At 51.0% G+C, this 14,740-nt stretch overlaps 1 protein-coding gene across 1 annotated transcript in view; it reads right to left on the bottom strand.

Moving 5' to 3' along the window:
* Positions 1–805: 805 nt before the first annotated feature.
* LOC111155011 (muscle RAS oncogene homolog) overlaps positions 806–14,740 on the bottom strand; it is a 63,510-nt gene continuing 49,575 nt past the window's right edge. The window contains exons 3-6 of the mRNA XM_022515004.1: positions 11,128–11,281; positions 9,700–9,799; positions 5,418–5,497; positions 806–4,128 (exon numbers count right to left, since the gene is read on the bottom strand). Coding sequence (XP_022370712.1) covers positions 4,029–4,128; positions 5,418–5,497; positions 9,700–9,799; positions 11,128–11,281 — 434 coding nt within the window. The 3' untranslated portion in view covers positions 806–4,028. The remainder of the gene's footprint in view (positions 4,129–5,417; positions 5,498–9,699; positions 9,800–11,127; positions 11,282–14,740) is intronic.

Raw genomic sequence — 14,740 nt, 5'->3', positions numbered from 1 at the left:
ACTTTGATACAATAGCCACAGAAAACTAATTCAGGACTAAAGGAGAATGTATGACCAGAAGACCACCTGCTCTGCTCACTACCATGGACCTAGCATCCCGCCCAATACCTGATCAATACGTGCAGAATGAATGTGCAGGCAGCTAGGCCCAGCAGCCACCACACCACTGCGCCTACCCTAGGCTGCTCCAAGCCCAGAGAGGGCGAGGAGCCCCCAGGTCTACACACTTTACTCATTACTCCCCAAAGACAGTACACAAGAGGGATATGGTCAGTTGGTCTCTAGTCCCTGGATAAAGGAGCCAGAGAGACTCAACTTGGCCAAGTACCCACCAGCTTCAATTAACAGAGAAATGAAACCACACTGCACAAGACTGTGAACTTGTGGATGGGGGCAGGGGGCGATTTCTTTCCATGGAAAGCAACAGTGTCAGATAGCCCAGTGTCCTCTACAAAGAGTGCCACTTCTGAGATCCATAACACCACTTAGCCTCAGTCCTCAGGCTGTTTAGGAAGTACACACTATTATCCTGTCCTTGGGCAGCGCAGCAGGAGACCGAAGCAGGGAAGTTGCTCAAAGGCACGGAAAGCTCAGTGGCAGAACTTGAATCCAGGGCTTCCAGACATCAGGAGGCTATGTGCTCACCAGCTCTCATCCTCTGGCTCCAGGTAGGAAGGAGACACTTCTCACGGCCCCCAGCACTCTCCTCCCTACTTTAGTTTGCTCTGGGCCAGACATGGACAACTTACGTTCTCAGCAACACTTCAGGAGTATCTGAATAAGAGGAAATAAGCCAAGTGTTCTTCTTTTCTTTATTAATGAGTTGAGATACACAAAGACTTAATAAAAAGTTACATAAAAGGCTCAAGCATCATTGAGACCTTCAGGCATCACTCCCATTTCACAGCGATGGCCATCTGTTAATACTGGGTAGCAGAGGCTGGGCGCTCACGGGCGCTCAACAATTCAAGTATCTTTCGTTCTATGTAAACCCAACATGGAATTTCTAACCCAATGGGCTGCTAATGGAGGGAATCTGTCTGTGGCTCCAGATTACTGTCACATGTGGCCTTTGGGTCAGAGCTGCCATGTGTTAGTGGGTCACATCTCCTGGCGAGGTGAGATTGGCCACACTAGGCCACGAGGCACTCTCCACAGCAAACAACACAAGGTCCTAAGAGAGACCATCCAAGGGACCCCTCTGTGGCCAAGTATAGGAGAAGTCAGTGGCCAGAGCCCCAGGCTGGAGGGGTGGGGAAGATGGCTAAGATTACCTGTTGGATAGAAAAGTAGCCCTCTAATTGGGGGGTGTCAAAATTTTAGGAGAAAAATTGAGAGCACACAGTGGCAAAGGCATGGAGTGAGGGGGTTTCAAGAAGGGCATGTTCTAGGGGATGTGAAGGTAGCACTATTCAGGTGGTCTGCAAAACCAGTGGAAATACCAAAATGTCACCAAAGACATAAGTCCCATTGGACTCCCCAGTCATGGAGTAGCATGGACAACTGGTGTTCCAAATGACCCTCTCACGGGACCACGGAGAAGCTATTGTACTGGGGATGCCCCAGGGTCCACTCCATTCTGGCCTATCTGGAAGCCCCCACTGCTCCAAGGGCCCACAGTTCCCTTAAACACAAAGAACAGTCTTCAAAAAGTGTTATTTTTCTGTCTCATCTCTGGGGAACACGAGGTCACAGAACATAATGCCTAACCTTGACTCCGTAGCAGCGGGCCTTCCCTTCACCAGTTTGTTCCTTGAGCACTGTGGAGCTGAGCTTCAGGCTGACTGCAGGACAGGTGTCCTGGAAGATGAGGCGGGGGTGGGCAGAAGCACGGCCCCTGATGGGGGAGGGACCAGTAGCAGATGAACTCATGTGTCTGGTTACCTTCATGGCTAAAGGCTTCATTCTAGGGCGGCTGATCTTCCAACAGGATTCCCCACTCAGGGTTACCAAGGAGCTGCAGACTCTGCACAGGGCAGGGGGCAGGGACCTGCTGGCGATGGTCTGTGCCCAGCAGAAGCTTTCCAGCGGCGGCCGCTGTCCTGTGAGCATGGCTTCCCTTCCCACCCACCACTCCTTCACTGCACAGCATCTCCCTCAGTACTTCGTCCCACCTGTCTTGCTGCTGTGTCCTCCTCTCCTTTGCACACGGGGCTGTTGTGGACTCAGCTCAGAGGAGCAGATGGGTTGGAAAGAACCTTGGCCTGTTTGTGTTTAAAATGCCCATTAGCATTATAGGATCTTGGGACACTCTGAAGTGCCTAATCTGGAATGTTGTTATCTTTCCTTTCAGGGTCGGGGAGGGGGGCAGAGGGGGGGAAGACCATTGAGACAAATAAAGGAGTTCAAATTTCCAATTAACTGAGGTCCCAATGATTTCATTCAACGCTCTTAGGCTGGGCCCCCTGGTGCTGGTGATCTTGCTGAGTTAGGAACGCAGCATGCTTTCAAAACCAGAAATGATGCGAGGTGTCTCCATGTCCAGTGGGGTGCTCACCTTCTCAGGGCTTCTCTCTCCAAAGAGCAGCCAGGCCACCTGCTAGGGATGCTCCAGTTTGCCTCATGACCTGATTTGTAAATGAAAAATGAGGTCACGAGCCAAGCTACCTCATATTCTGATCTTCTGTCAGGGATGGGGGGCTTTGTGGTCACTGCTGCCCCTCCACCCTCTGACTGGGAAAATCCAGTCTCTGGATCATGGTGGCAGCACCTGAGAGGGAAGTGGCATTGTCAGGAAGTTGGGGGAGTGTCCCCTTATAGAAGCAGGTGTATGGGGTCATGTCATCACCCCACCCTTTCTTTCTCCTTTAATTATGTTACAGTGAAGATCCAAGAGGTGAAGAAAAGTGTGTGCCAGAAAGGCAAGTGAATCCTAAGTTTGCAAATGCTTAGCCGGGTTTGCTTATTTACTGGGCTTTAAGAAGTGGTCGTCAGTGGAGTCAAAGGGAAAATGGCTTCTTGTCTTGGTTGTGTTTTAGTAACAACAGTGTTTGATCGTTTTTGGTTAAGATTCAGCATGAACTAGAGCTTTCTGGATGGCGTTCACATTAGCTTACTGGGACATGCTGAGACATACGTGCCCACGTCCATGTGTTTGTGTCCGAGAGGCATGAGGCAGCACAGGTAGTGGAAGAGCAGGAAGAGACAGATCCAGGAGAGCCCTCAGAGCACAGAACTCAATCCACACTGTCTGGAAAGCGAACAGACGCTTTTGCACAGGAATCAGCTGACTTAACTTATACACGTCCAGGATCATGAAAACCCCTCCAAAAATGGACGTGCTTGTGCCAGCCTCTCTGCTAAGCAAAATAAAACTCCATTTCCTAATACCTGTACCCTCAGGCACAGCAAAACCTTCTGGGTGACCGCACCTCTCTTTTGTGCAGTTTGGAGGCCAGGAGTGAGATGTTCCTCTGAGGCCTTGGGCCACTGTCCCCATTCACCTCCATGCTCTCAGTCCCTCCACTTGCATGTTGAGCTGAGTTTTGGCACTGCTGGGAAAACTCAGTCACAAACAACAACATTATTCCAGACGTGTTCTCAGAGAGGCCTGCTGAAGACCGGAAGCTCCGCCCATCCGTGGGCACAGACCCCTTTAATAAAATAATAATCACTAAAATAATTTAAAAAACTACAAAAGCCCCCCAAGCTCGGACACTCTGGGCTGGGGGCAGCGGGGTAGGGGTGGATCATGGCTTGTTCAGTACTCTGTCCGTGGACACACACTTCCACATCACACCAATACTGTGTACTTCAAAGGAACAACACAGCCACCGAGAGACAGGGAGGAACCAGGTTGAATCAACACGAGGGGCTTAGAGGCTGCTTCCCTGTCTCTTGTGAGACTCAGGAAAGCCTGTGCCCTTCGGGCAAAGCCAGAGCCTAGCTCCTCCCTGCCCTCTCTCCCTTCCTGTGCCAGGTCCTCGGGCCGAGGGTCGTGGTTAGAAATGGTTTTCAGTGCGGTTAGGCAGTGGAAGGCCCCAGAGGCCGGCCAGGTCACGGTCACCGCAGCCAGGGCCTCAGGCCCGTCACAATATCACACACTGCAGTTTGTGGGTGCCAGTGGCCCGGTCTCCCCGCCATTTGGTTTTCTTCTTCTTCTTCTGACTCTTTTCCGGAATCTGTTGCCTTTTGAGACAGTGAAAGGCAGAAAAACAAAGTCAGAACAGGCTTTGCTTCTCCTGGCCCCTCTCCTTCTGGGCCCCAGGGGTGCAGGCGGCAGGCTTGTTCTGGACGCTGGCGGGGGGCCTGGCCTGGATGGTGTCTCTGGGGCACAGAAAGTGGGAAGGCATGGAGGGCAGGGCAAAGCCTGTGGCCCCACGGGTGAGAATTCCTCACGTCACGTTGTGGCTGCAGTTACTTAAATCTTCAGCTATGTTATGTGTTATTCAGTACTGGCCTCTATTTTTATGTCTCATATTTCAAATAAAATGACAAGTTTGTTGAGTCCAAAAGCTTTTTGCATGTTTTCTGTTAGCTATTCCTGTGTCTAAAACCTGCCCTGGAACTATAGGTCCATAACCAAGATACACCAGCTCCCTGCAAGGCCGCGTGTCCCAGCTGGAGGCAAGATCCCTACAAGAAGATCTTTCCATGAGTGCGAGTGTGAAGTGAGGGCTGTGCTAGCACAGCACACCCCTGGGAATGAGGAGGAAAGGGCTGTGTGTGTGTGTGTGTGTGTGTGTGTGTGTGTGTGTCCTGGGGGCACCGGGAAGCCAGAGGGGAAATACACTGTCAGAGTCCTGCCCTTGAGTCCACAGCTAACCAACAGCCATGGGGCTCACCACACACAGCTTCACACTAAATGCTGGATATTTGAGGACCGCAGGTTGGGTTGTTCCACATGTCGCAAACCTTGGAGTCAGGGAGCAGCCAGGAGGCTGTGGCAGCCCTCTGAGCACGAGGTGGTTAGAGCTGGGACCCTGACTGTAAAGAAATGCATGCGAGACCACTGATGAGGGTTTCTGGCCACCCCTGGAGCCCGGCAGAGTGTGCAGTCTGGAAGCAGGGGCATGTGCAATACAGTGGTGGTGGCTCCGGTGCACTGTCGCAGGGCACTCCAACCTCCAGCTGGGGGAGAGGACAGGGATCTACTTCTATGCTGTTGACAGGTGTTGTGTTGGGAGAACACCGAAGGCAGGCGGAGGGAGCCTGAGCTGGAGAGGAAGCTGAGCCGGCACCCTACGTAGGAAGGCACCCTTATGCTCCCCTTCACCCAGAGGTAGGAGATATGAGGGGGTGTGTGCAAAGGAAGGTGGGAAGGGCGAGGAAAAGAAATGGATGGAGGGATAAGAAATCCAAAGCAGGCCCAGAACCGCATAGCCTGGGCCTTGGAAGAAGCAGCCATGTCCCTCCAGTCCTTCCAGTGCCCATCTTGCTGCAGAGAGCCTGCTTCTGGGGATGCGTGCAGCACTCACCTAATTACCCTGACCAGGTCATGGAAGGCTTTGTCCACGTTGAGAGGTGGGTCCTTGGCACTGGTTTCTATGTACGGAATCTGGAAGGCAAAGCTCAACTTGGTAAAAGTAGCACTGAGATCCACAAAGCCCTGTTCCCTAAAACTGCAAATTCTCAGGTTCCAAGGGACCACCTGCTCTCAGAGGCCCCCACAGAACCCCGGCGCCAACAACCTCAAGCCCCTGGTGGCGTCTTGTTCCTTAAGGGTGGAAAATGTTATTGACAGCTTCTTAAATTCCCTCTTATTCTCTCATCAGAGAGATCTTTAATAGCCCTCTAAAAATAGAAAAAAAGAGATCTTTTTATATACTTGAAGGCTAAAGACTGTTTCATTTATCAAACCAAAATAAGGTCTGATGCTATTCTTTTTTCTTTCTGAGGCCTGTTTCTCCACCATGACGGGACTTCTGACTCTTCCTGGACCCTCCAGAGGGGACTCTGGCAGGAGAGGCTGAGGCGAGGCTGGGCCACAGGCAGGACAATGTGCCTCAGTGACCCCTAGCTGCTCTGTGCCTCCTCAGCCCTAACAAGCTTGCTGGGCTCAGCTCTTAATTGCTCTGTGCCTACGAGTCCGGGAGCTCAGCCATGTGCACAGAGAGCTTGTGTCTGCACGTTTGGTACTGAGGAATGATCACCTCACTGAAAGGTGGCAGCACACAGGCAGATGTGGCTGAGGGGCCCCACAGGACAGGTGTTGAGGGCCATGTCACCCAAAGTCTCAGGCCAGCACGGGGAGGAGAACAAAGGTTGCATGAGGTCAGGATGCCGTCCTTTGCACACCCCTTCTCCTATATCATGGACCCCACACAGGCAGGAAGGCATTGTGCCCACTCCCCCTCGAGTGGAGAGAGTGTGGGGTTTGTGCAAAATATACAGGTTTCCCCAGGCCAGAGAGGGAGACCTACTGTGGTCAGGGTGAAGAACTCGGGAATATTTCATAACTTTTTCCTGGCTACAAAATTAAGGCATTTCATTACAACACTTTCAAAAAAGAAAAGCCCAGTGAAGAAAATAAAAATAATCAGTGGTTCAAATGCATGGGCGGTGGGGGTGGGGTGACAAGGCAAGCTGTTATTCTAGAGGAGGATGTTGTAAACGACTGCCCAGAACACATCCTAAAGTACCTTCACACATTGCTGTGGCTTCAAGCGGAGGTCTCATGGCTGGCCTGGATGCAAAGGGCAGAGCCTGCGAAGCATGGCTCAGACTCTTAAAATAGTCATCCAACCGATCTCTGAGCCTCTGATGACACTGCAAGGAAACTGTCCTCCACTGTTGGCTGTTTGACAGAGAGGACTCTGGGCCCTTTACCTGCCAGGTCTCAACATTCCCTGAGCTCAGTTAATCCCCACCTTCACCCCTGGGGGTAAGCATGTATCTCCACTGTGTGGCAGGGACACTGAGAGCTCAGACTGGAGATGTACTCTCCCAGAGCCACACTGCAGCTGACAGGGAATCAAGGTTTGAAGCAGGTGCATGTCGCACTTCCTGCCTGGCTGCCCATGGATAGCCTGGGATGCCAGGGGAGAAGCTTCAGGGCCCCTCCCAGTCATGGGGTGGGGGATCCCTGCTGGGCCCTAGAAGCCAGAGTCCCATGACGCCGGGCAACATGCTTCCTGTTGCACACACAGAGAGGAGGCAGGAAGGTGCCTGTAGCTGGGGCTGGGACCCACCTGGAGCCCCTTCTTGGGCTGGGACCCTGTCAGGACAGCAGGTGCATGGTTCCTGAGGACTCAGACCACCGCTGTCGGTTGTCCCACCCACCACTCAGAAGTATAGGAGCAGTTGTGTCCCCCAGAGCCTTGTGCACCCTCTGCCTTCTTTCTGGGGGTCCTGCCTCTACCACTGAAGAAATGCTGGGGTGCGTTATCTGGGTTCTTGGAATTCTAGGGTTTCAGTAGCAAGGAGAGTTGAATTAAAGGGAACACTGCACTAAATGGTAGCATGGTCTGACTCTACCACAGGGCTAGGAAAGGCCACCTTCTGGCACCAGGTGGGGCGCCTGCCTTGGCAGCGAAAGAGGAACTTGCCTTATGAATAGCACGTTGTGATAGTAGCTCAGAGTTGCTCCGTCAAATGATAAACGAGGCAGTGGCATTTGCTGTTGGAGACACGTGGCTGCAAGGCTGGAGCCCCAGGCTGCAGGGCAGGAGGGCAGCCTCTGCTCTGAACCCCCCACCCCGTGGCTTGGGAGGGTGTACATGTGTTTGAGAGAGGCCTGAGGGAGTCTGAGCCTGGGGAACGGAGCCCCTCGGCCTGTCTCTACTCAGAAGCCAGCAGGGAGGCTCTAGCTCTCCTCTGGAGGCTGTGGGGCAGCCCTGTCCATTCCCTCCTCCTTGAGGCAAGTTTTTACTTGGCACCCATGATGCCCCACTCTGGCCCTCATGTGTCACCCACAGCTCAAGCCCTTTTGTGGCTCCCTCCTCACCTCTCTGCATCACTAGGTGAAGTGTCCCAGCCAGTTCTGGGACCCCTGCCTTATGTACACTCGCTTCTTTGGCGTGTATGGCTTCAAAGGCCATCTACATGCTGCTGACGGCCAATACTCCCCCAGGTGCCGTATCTGACTGCCATCTTGGCATTTCCATCTGATTATCTGCTCAGCCCCTCAAACTCCACGGATCTGCAACTAAGCTCCTGTCTCACACATACCTCCTCCTATCATCTCTCCTGCCTGGTTACCAACACTCTGGTCTCCTGAAAGCTGCTCATACCCAAACCACAGAGTCACCTGCCATTCCCTCTTCCTCTCTCACTCCATATCCAATCTGTGCACATGTCCTGTTGGCTTTCTTAGAAACACGTCCAGAATCCAACCACCTCCTTGCCACTTTCACTGGCACCACCCTGGGCCAGGCTGTTACTGAGCAGACCCTAGCTGGTTTCCCTGCTCCCACAACTGGCTTCTAAGGGCCCGTCTCAACATGGCCACAAGCGAGAAGCTGTGCAGCCACGAGCCAGACCTCATCATCACTCCTCACTCAAAGCCCTGCAGTGCTTTCGCTTCTCCCTCTGAGGAGAAGCCCATAAAGCCTTGAAGCCCTTCTCTGACCTGGCCTCCTGCAGCCCACCCCTCCCACTCCTGCTCGGGCTGGCCTCCTTGCCCATCGAGCCTCAACCTCCCACCTGAGGGCCTTTGCACTGATTTCTTCCTCAGCTGGAACCTTCTTTCCCCAGAGATCAGCCTGGCTTCCTCAGCTCCTGTAAGTCCTTGCTGAAATGCACCCTCCCTCACAAGGCTTTCCCTGACAGCCCTGTTTGGAAAAGCATCCTCCTCCACCTCACATTCCTGACCCCCTTCCCTGATTTACTTTTTTCCACAGCACATGTCACACTGTAATTTGCTTTTTTATTATCTGTCTCCTGTCACTAGAAGTAAGTACCATAAAGCCAGGGGTTTTATTTCCCAGGGCCTAGGATAGTTACGTGAACACGTGAATGAAGCAGAAGGCAGAGACAGACAGAAGTGATTTGCACTGAGTGCTCTTGCTCTACTCACAGAGCTGGACCCACCAGGCAAAGGGAAGGGGCAACCTTGCATCAGAGCTCCCAGCAGGCAGAGTGGACTTCTACATAACTGACCCATGAGGCCAGGGGCCTGGGCTGTGCCTGTGCGGGGGAGGGGTAGGAAGAAGCCCAGTGACCCCACCCGGCACATCCAGAGGCAAAGGGGCATCTCAATGAACTGAAAAAAAGAAAACAAAGATGTCCACTGATATTCATGGTGTGGCCTGGGCAAACCTCAGTCTGACCACCTTTAAGATGGGTGTCATGATACCTACCTCAGCATGGGCTGGTGAGGAGTGAGTGCATCCCGGCACAAGGCCTGGCACAGAACAGGGCTAGCCAGCTGCAGCTGGCCTGCTGATTCAGAGCAGAATCAGGTGGCGGGCTCAGAGAGTGCTCAGAAGCCAGCCCCCAGCACAGGCCAGAGATGAATCTTTTGTGCTGGTGGCAGGAAGTGGCCTGAATGCCACAGCTCCCAGGCCACAGTGAAGGGACCTGGTCCCCCCACCAGAGCTCCTCATGACTGAGAAGAGGGTGCTTTCTCTCGGGCCTGCTGTTTTATTTCCCAACATTGCCCTCATCACATATGGCCTGCCAGGCCTCTCTGTGGAATCTAACCCATTACCCAGGAGGCCCAAGGTCCTGCAGAAGTGATGGGCATGGACTCCTGTACATCCCTGACTGCCCCGCACATATATACTCACATACACACGCGCATGCATGCACGCCACCTACATTGTGTTTGGTCGCCATTTCTTTTCCTTGCTCCCTGGTGATCTTCCTCAAATGCATCAGATCTACCTTGTTGGCCACGAGGATCATCGGAAAGGACTCTCTGGGGGAATAAAGGAACAGCAGCTCATGAAATTTCACTGCCTCCACACCTGCTGAAGGCAACACAGCCACACCTCGGGCATAACGCAGCCCATGCAGCCTCCCCAGTGTGCCTGGGGCTGACTCATGAGTCCCTTCCCTCCCCCCTAGACTGCTGGATCTTAGGCTTACTGCAAAGAGAACAAAGGGGTTCCTGCCTCCCTCCTGGGGCAACCCCTGGCTCAGCAGCATCAGAGAGGGCTCCCGAGGGGCTGCTGGGCCAGGGGCTGGCTTCCTACACCTCCTCCCTCCCATCTCCTGATCATCCTGATGCACCAGCCAGCCGTGCAGGGCTCCTGCGGCCTTCAGCAGTGACTGGGTAAGAGCACCAGGGCCGGCATCTGGTATACAGCTGGCACTCAGTAAATAGCAGCTGCAAAATCGGGATGGTTCCCAGGAGAGGAGGGATGGGATTCCCAAGGCACGCCTGCCTTAGAGATTCCCACTGGTGTGTGTAGCCATATTGCTGTCTGAAGGTGAAAGAAAGGCAGTCTTATAGCATCTTTAACATCATTGGGGATTTTTATCTAAAAAAGTCATAATTTAACAGGTGAAAAATAATACTTTATTATTTTCCCTTGCACTTTGGTTAGCCAAAAGGTTGAATATTTTCCTACTTCAGAGTCATTTGTTTCTTCTTTTGAAATTCCTATAGACAGGGGCTTAACTTACATTTATGAGTCTGAGTTTTATGCATATGAGTACATGTGAGTGTGTATCCCCTTACCTGGTAAAATTATTAACACTTTGCCATTGGAACAGGTGTTACCTAGATTTTTCTGAATTTACTGAGATTTGCTCAAAGCTTGCTGCTTTCTTTTTAATTTGTCCTTTTACTCTCCTATGTTGCCTCTTCAAGAGCCAATTAACTGAAAAGACCAGTTAGGCTTAAAAGAAACTACAAATTATTTAATTACTCCATGTAATACTAAGGGGAAAAAATGAGCTTTAATTAGGGGCTTGTATATCTCACAGTCAAATGTAATATAACCACTTATAATGCATACTGGAGAGGAAATTCACTTTTTTTCGAACCTGGTAACATTTGCTTAAACTGGGGCCATCAGTGGGGACTGTTCAGGAGACATGGGAGGGGCTAACTTCAGGGCATGGAAGCAGTCTGGCCCCATGGAAAGAACCGGGGTAGGAGTTGGGGGTGCCGATGTGTGAGCTCAGCTCTGCCCTTCTGTGTCTCAGCTTACACCCGAGACTCTGAGACACAAGCAGGCAGACAGACAGACAAGTGGCTCTGAGGCAGGGGCCAGGAGGTCCTGGCCCAGTGGCCCTCACCTGTCCTTGACGCGCAGGATGAGTTGGTGGAAGCGGTCCACATGCTCGAAGCTGGCCTTGTCAGTGACTGAGTAGACGATGAGGAAGCCATCCCCCGTGCGCATATACTGCTCCCGCATGGCGCTGAACTCCTCCTGCCCAGCTGTGTCCAGAACTGGGGTGGGAAGAGGCCACTCAGGGGTGTCACCACCCCCGGTAGAGCTCCCATGGCCTGCAGACCCCCATGCTGCTGGGCTGTTCCCAGGGTGCCTCGGCCAAGCTGCCCCCACAAGAGGCTGCACGGCTTTCCCGAGCTGAAGTGTCAGGGACCCAGTGAGGCCCTAACAGACTCATTTGTAGACCTGCCCATTCCAACCCTCTTGCCCCCCCAACCCGGGACTTAACTGTCTGTCGACAGAAAAGCCTCATAAAACCAGTGATCAGCTCTGCTACAAAATCCCTGGGGTGGGGGGCTGTCCCCATACCTGGGCTTGGCTCCCTGTCGCAGTCCTTACAGACTGATGCCTGGGGAAGTTGTCTGACTTTCTGAGCCCCCTTATATAAGATGTATATATAAGATATATATTATATAAGATATATAAGCCTCCTCTTATATAAGATGGAAACAATGCCTCTACCTTGCACCCTTTAGGGAGGAGAGCCCTAGGACATGCATTGGGGAGGCCCCAAAAAGGCTGGTCAAGTAGGGTCTTCAGAGCCTGTGTGGACAGACAGCAGGCAGGCTACGGGGAAGGAGAGGCCTCTGAGAGCCAGGATCACGTGGCCCTAGGATGGGGCTGTCACAGGGAGGTGGGAAGGGGTGCTGTGATAGGAAGCAAGAATGGCTGGGGAGAAGGTGGGATGAACCATCTTAGCAAAGGCAGTCTTCCCAACCCATCCATCCCCCTCTGCCTCCCTCCACCCCTCAGACTCCTGAAGCCCTCTCCCCTTCAGCTTCCTTACCGCTGACATAAGATCCTCCCCACAGGCTGTTTCAGAGTGGTCACAGTCACTGGGGGAGCTCCTCTGAGACCCACATGCTTGACCCCCTGAGGCGCTAAAGCCCTCAGCCTCCTGTAAACCCCTGCTCACCATCCGGCCTTCCCCATTTCCTAGCTCACTCTACTCCCTGACAGACCCATTTTCCTTCTCCTTGGAGGCAGTGGAGCAGATGGCTATGGATTTTGTAGCCAGATTCTGGGTTGAGTCTGGTTCTCCATTCCTAGAGTATGATCCTGGGCAAGCTCACTTCTCTGTGCCTTTGTTTCTATGAACGGGGATCCTAAGGTCTGTTTTGAGTTAAAATACTAAGACCAGGGATGCCTGGGTGGCTCATCATTAAGCGTCTGTCTTCGGCTCAGGCCAAGATCCCCGGGTCCTGGGATTAAGCCCTGCATTGGGCTTCTTTCTCGGTAGGGGGCCTGCTTCTCCCATTCCCTCTGCCTGCTGTTCCCCTTGCTGGCGTGCGCTCTCTCTCTCTGTCAAATAAATAAATAAAATGGTTTTAAAAAATACTAAGACCCTTGGAACAGTGCCTGACACAAAGAAGCCCTAGAAGAGGATCTGGTGCGAGCCTGTTCTCCTCACCTGGGGTGCTCTCTCCACTTCTGGGTCATTCCTCCAAGCACCCCTCCTGTCCTGCTCCCCTTGCCTTGGCCAGCTGATTCATTGCATTCTGCTGCCTGGGCTCCTGTGGTGACTCTCCCCACCCCCGTACAGACCCTTTATGGCACACTGGCCTTCCTGCCCATTTAAGAGGCTCCCAGTTGGACTGTCACTTCCAGAGGCAGGGACATGGTCTGCTTGGAAGCTGGCACAAAAGAACTCAAATAGTAGCTGAATGAATAAATGAATGCGAACAGTCTACCCAATTTTGTTCATTCATTCATTCACTGAAGAAATATGTGAGAGCCTACTCTGTGCCAGGCAGTGTTCTGTGCACTACAGATCTAGAGTGAACGAGGCAAAATCCTTGCTCTCATGGGCCTCATAATCTAATAGGGAGACTGAACAAAAGAATGGGTAATATAATTTCTGGTGGAGACAAGTACATACTGTGAAGAACAGTGTAGACAGCTGAAGGTCATTGGCAAAAGTTGGTGTCATGTTGGGTAGGGACCAAGGGCAACTAAATAAATGCCACCAGCAAAACAGATGAAAATGTCACAGATTTGGCTGAAGGGATGGGAAGGTGAGTAGAACAGCAGAAAACATTCAGGTGATAGGTAACTAATGAATTCACGGATTCTGAAGGTGTGTATTGTCCAAAACAAAAGCTAGAGATCTAGGATGTGTGAAAATATGTTCATCCAGGATTAAAAAAACCTAACTCAATAGGAAGCTGAAAGTCAAAACAGACCCTCTGGAAAGGAAAAATGGTTATTTCACACACTGATTGCCTTAAAAATAATATTATCCATGCTTTTGAAAAGAATTCTTGGAGGAAATACTTCAGCACAGTGAAAAAATAGATCCATGAAAGAAAAAAAAATGAGTGGTATTATAAACAATGATAAACAAAGAACACAGCCAAACATAAGAGTTAAGTTTAAATAAATTTCGTTACACAATTTGAAGAAAATGAATGACAGTTTAGAACTAAAATCTATGATGGGGTGCCTGGGTGGCTCAGTGGGTTAAAGCCTCTGCCTTCAGCTCGGGTCATGATTCCAGGGTCCTGGGATCGAGTCCCGCATCGGGCTCTCTGCTCAGTGGGGAGCCTGCTTCCCCCCTTTCTCTCTCTGCCTGTCTCTCTGCCTACTTGTGATCTCTGTCAAATGAATAAAATCTTAAAAAAAAAAAAGAACTAAAATCTATGATGATCCATATGTGAGGGTAGGGGACGGAGGAAAGTAAGTTGCTACTAAATTTCTTGCCTCGTTTGGGAAGAGGCGAAGACAATAATTACACCCAGATGTTGGTAGAAAAAATAGAATCATACACACACAAACACACGTAGTGTATAGAATAACCACTAGAAACAAAGCTCAAAAGTTCCTAGTCATCAGAAGGGGGAAAAAAAACCAGAACAAAATAAATGGGAAAAATCCAACAAAAGGCAAAAACAAACTACACAAAAATAAGAAAGCTAAGAAAGGAGCCACGGAAGAAGATGGCAGATGTAAATCTAGCTATAACTAACAACGGTTAAACACAAATGGGTTAAATCTACCCATTAAAGCAGACACTCAATACAAAATCCACTTGTCTGCTACTATGATAGAAATATACAAAGCAAAACGACACAGAAAGAATAAAAAGAGAAAGGGTAAAAAAGGATATGTTAGCCACACGCATCCACAAAATAGGATTCAAGGCCAACGCATTGAACAGGACAAACCAATATATTTACAATGGGACAAAGGACAAGCATCAAGAAGTGCCGAAGTCATTAATCGTAAGTATATGAGAATATAGCCTAAAACATACATGTATAAAAACCTGATTTTTAAACCCAGTAGGTATACACAAGTCCCATAACCATTGTGAGAGAACTTGAAAAGATCTCTGTTAGAGAGAGACAGAACCATTGACACCCCCCATCCGAAAAATAAAGATCTAAATAAAGCAATTTAAAAACTTAATCTGAGAGGGGAGCCTGGCTGGCTCAGTCGGAAGAGCATGTGACTCTTAA

This window comes from Enhydra lutris, unplaced genomic scaffold, assembly GCF_002288905.1.
Source record: "Enhydra lutris kenyoni isolate GAN:26980312 unplaced genomic scaffold, ASM228890v2 scaffoldscaffold39, whole genome shotgun sequence".
Classification (NCBI taxonomy): domain Eukaryota; kingdom Metazoa; phylum Chordata; class Mammalia; order Carnivora; family Mustelidae; genus Enhydra; species Enhydra lutris.
Note: the sequence above shows the minus strand (reverse complement) of the source record. Positions and strands in the feature narration are given on the sequence as shown.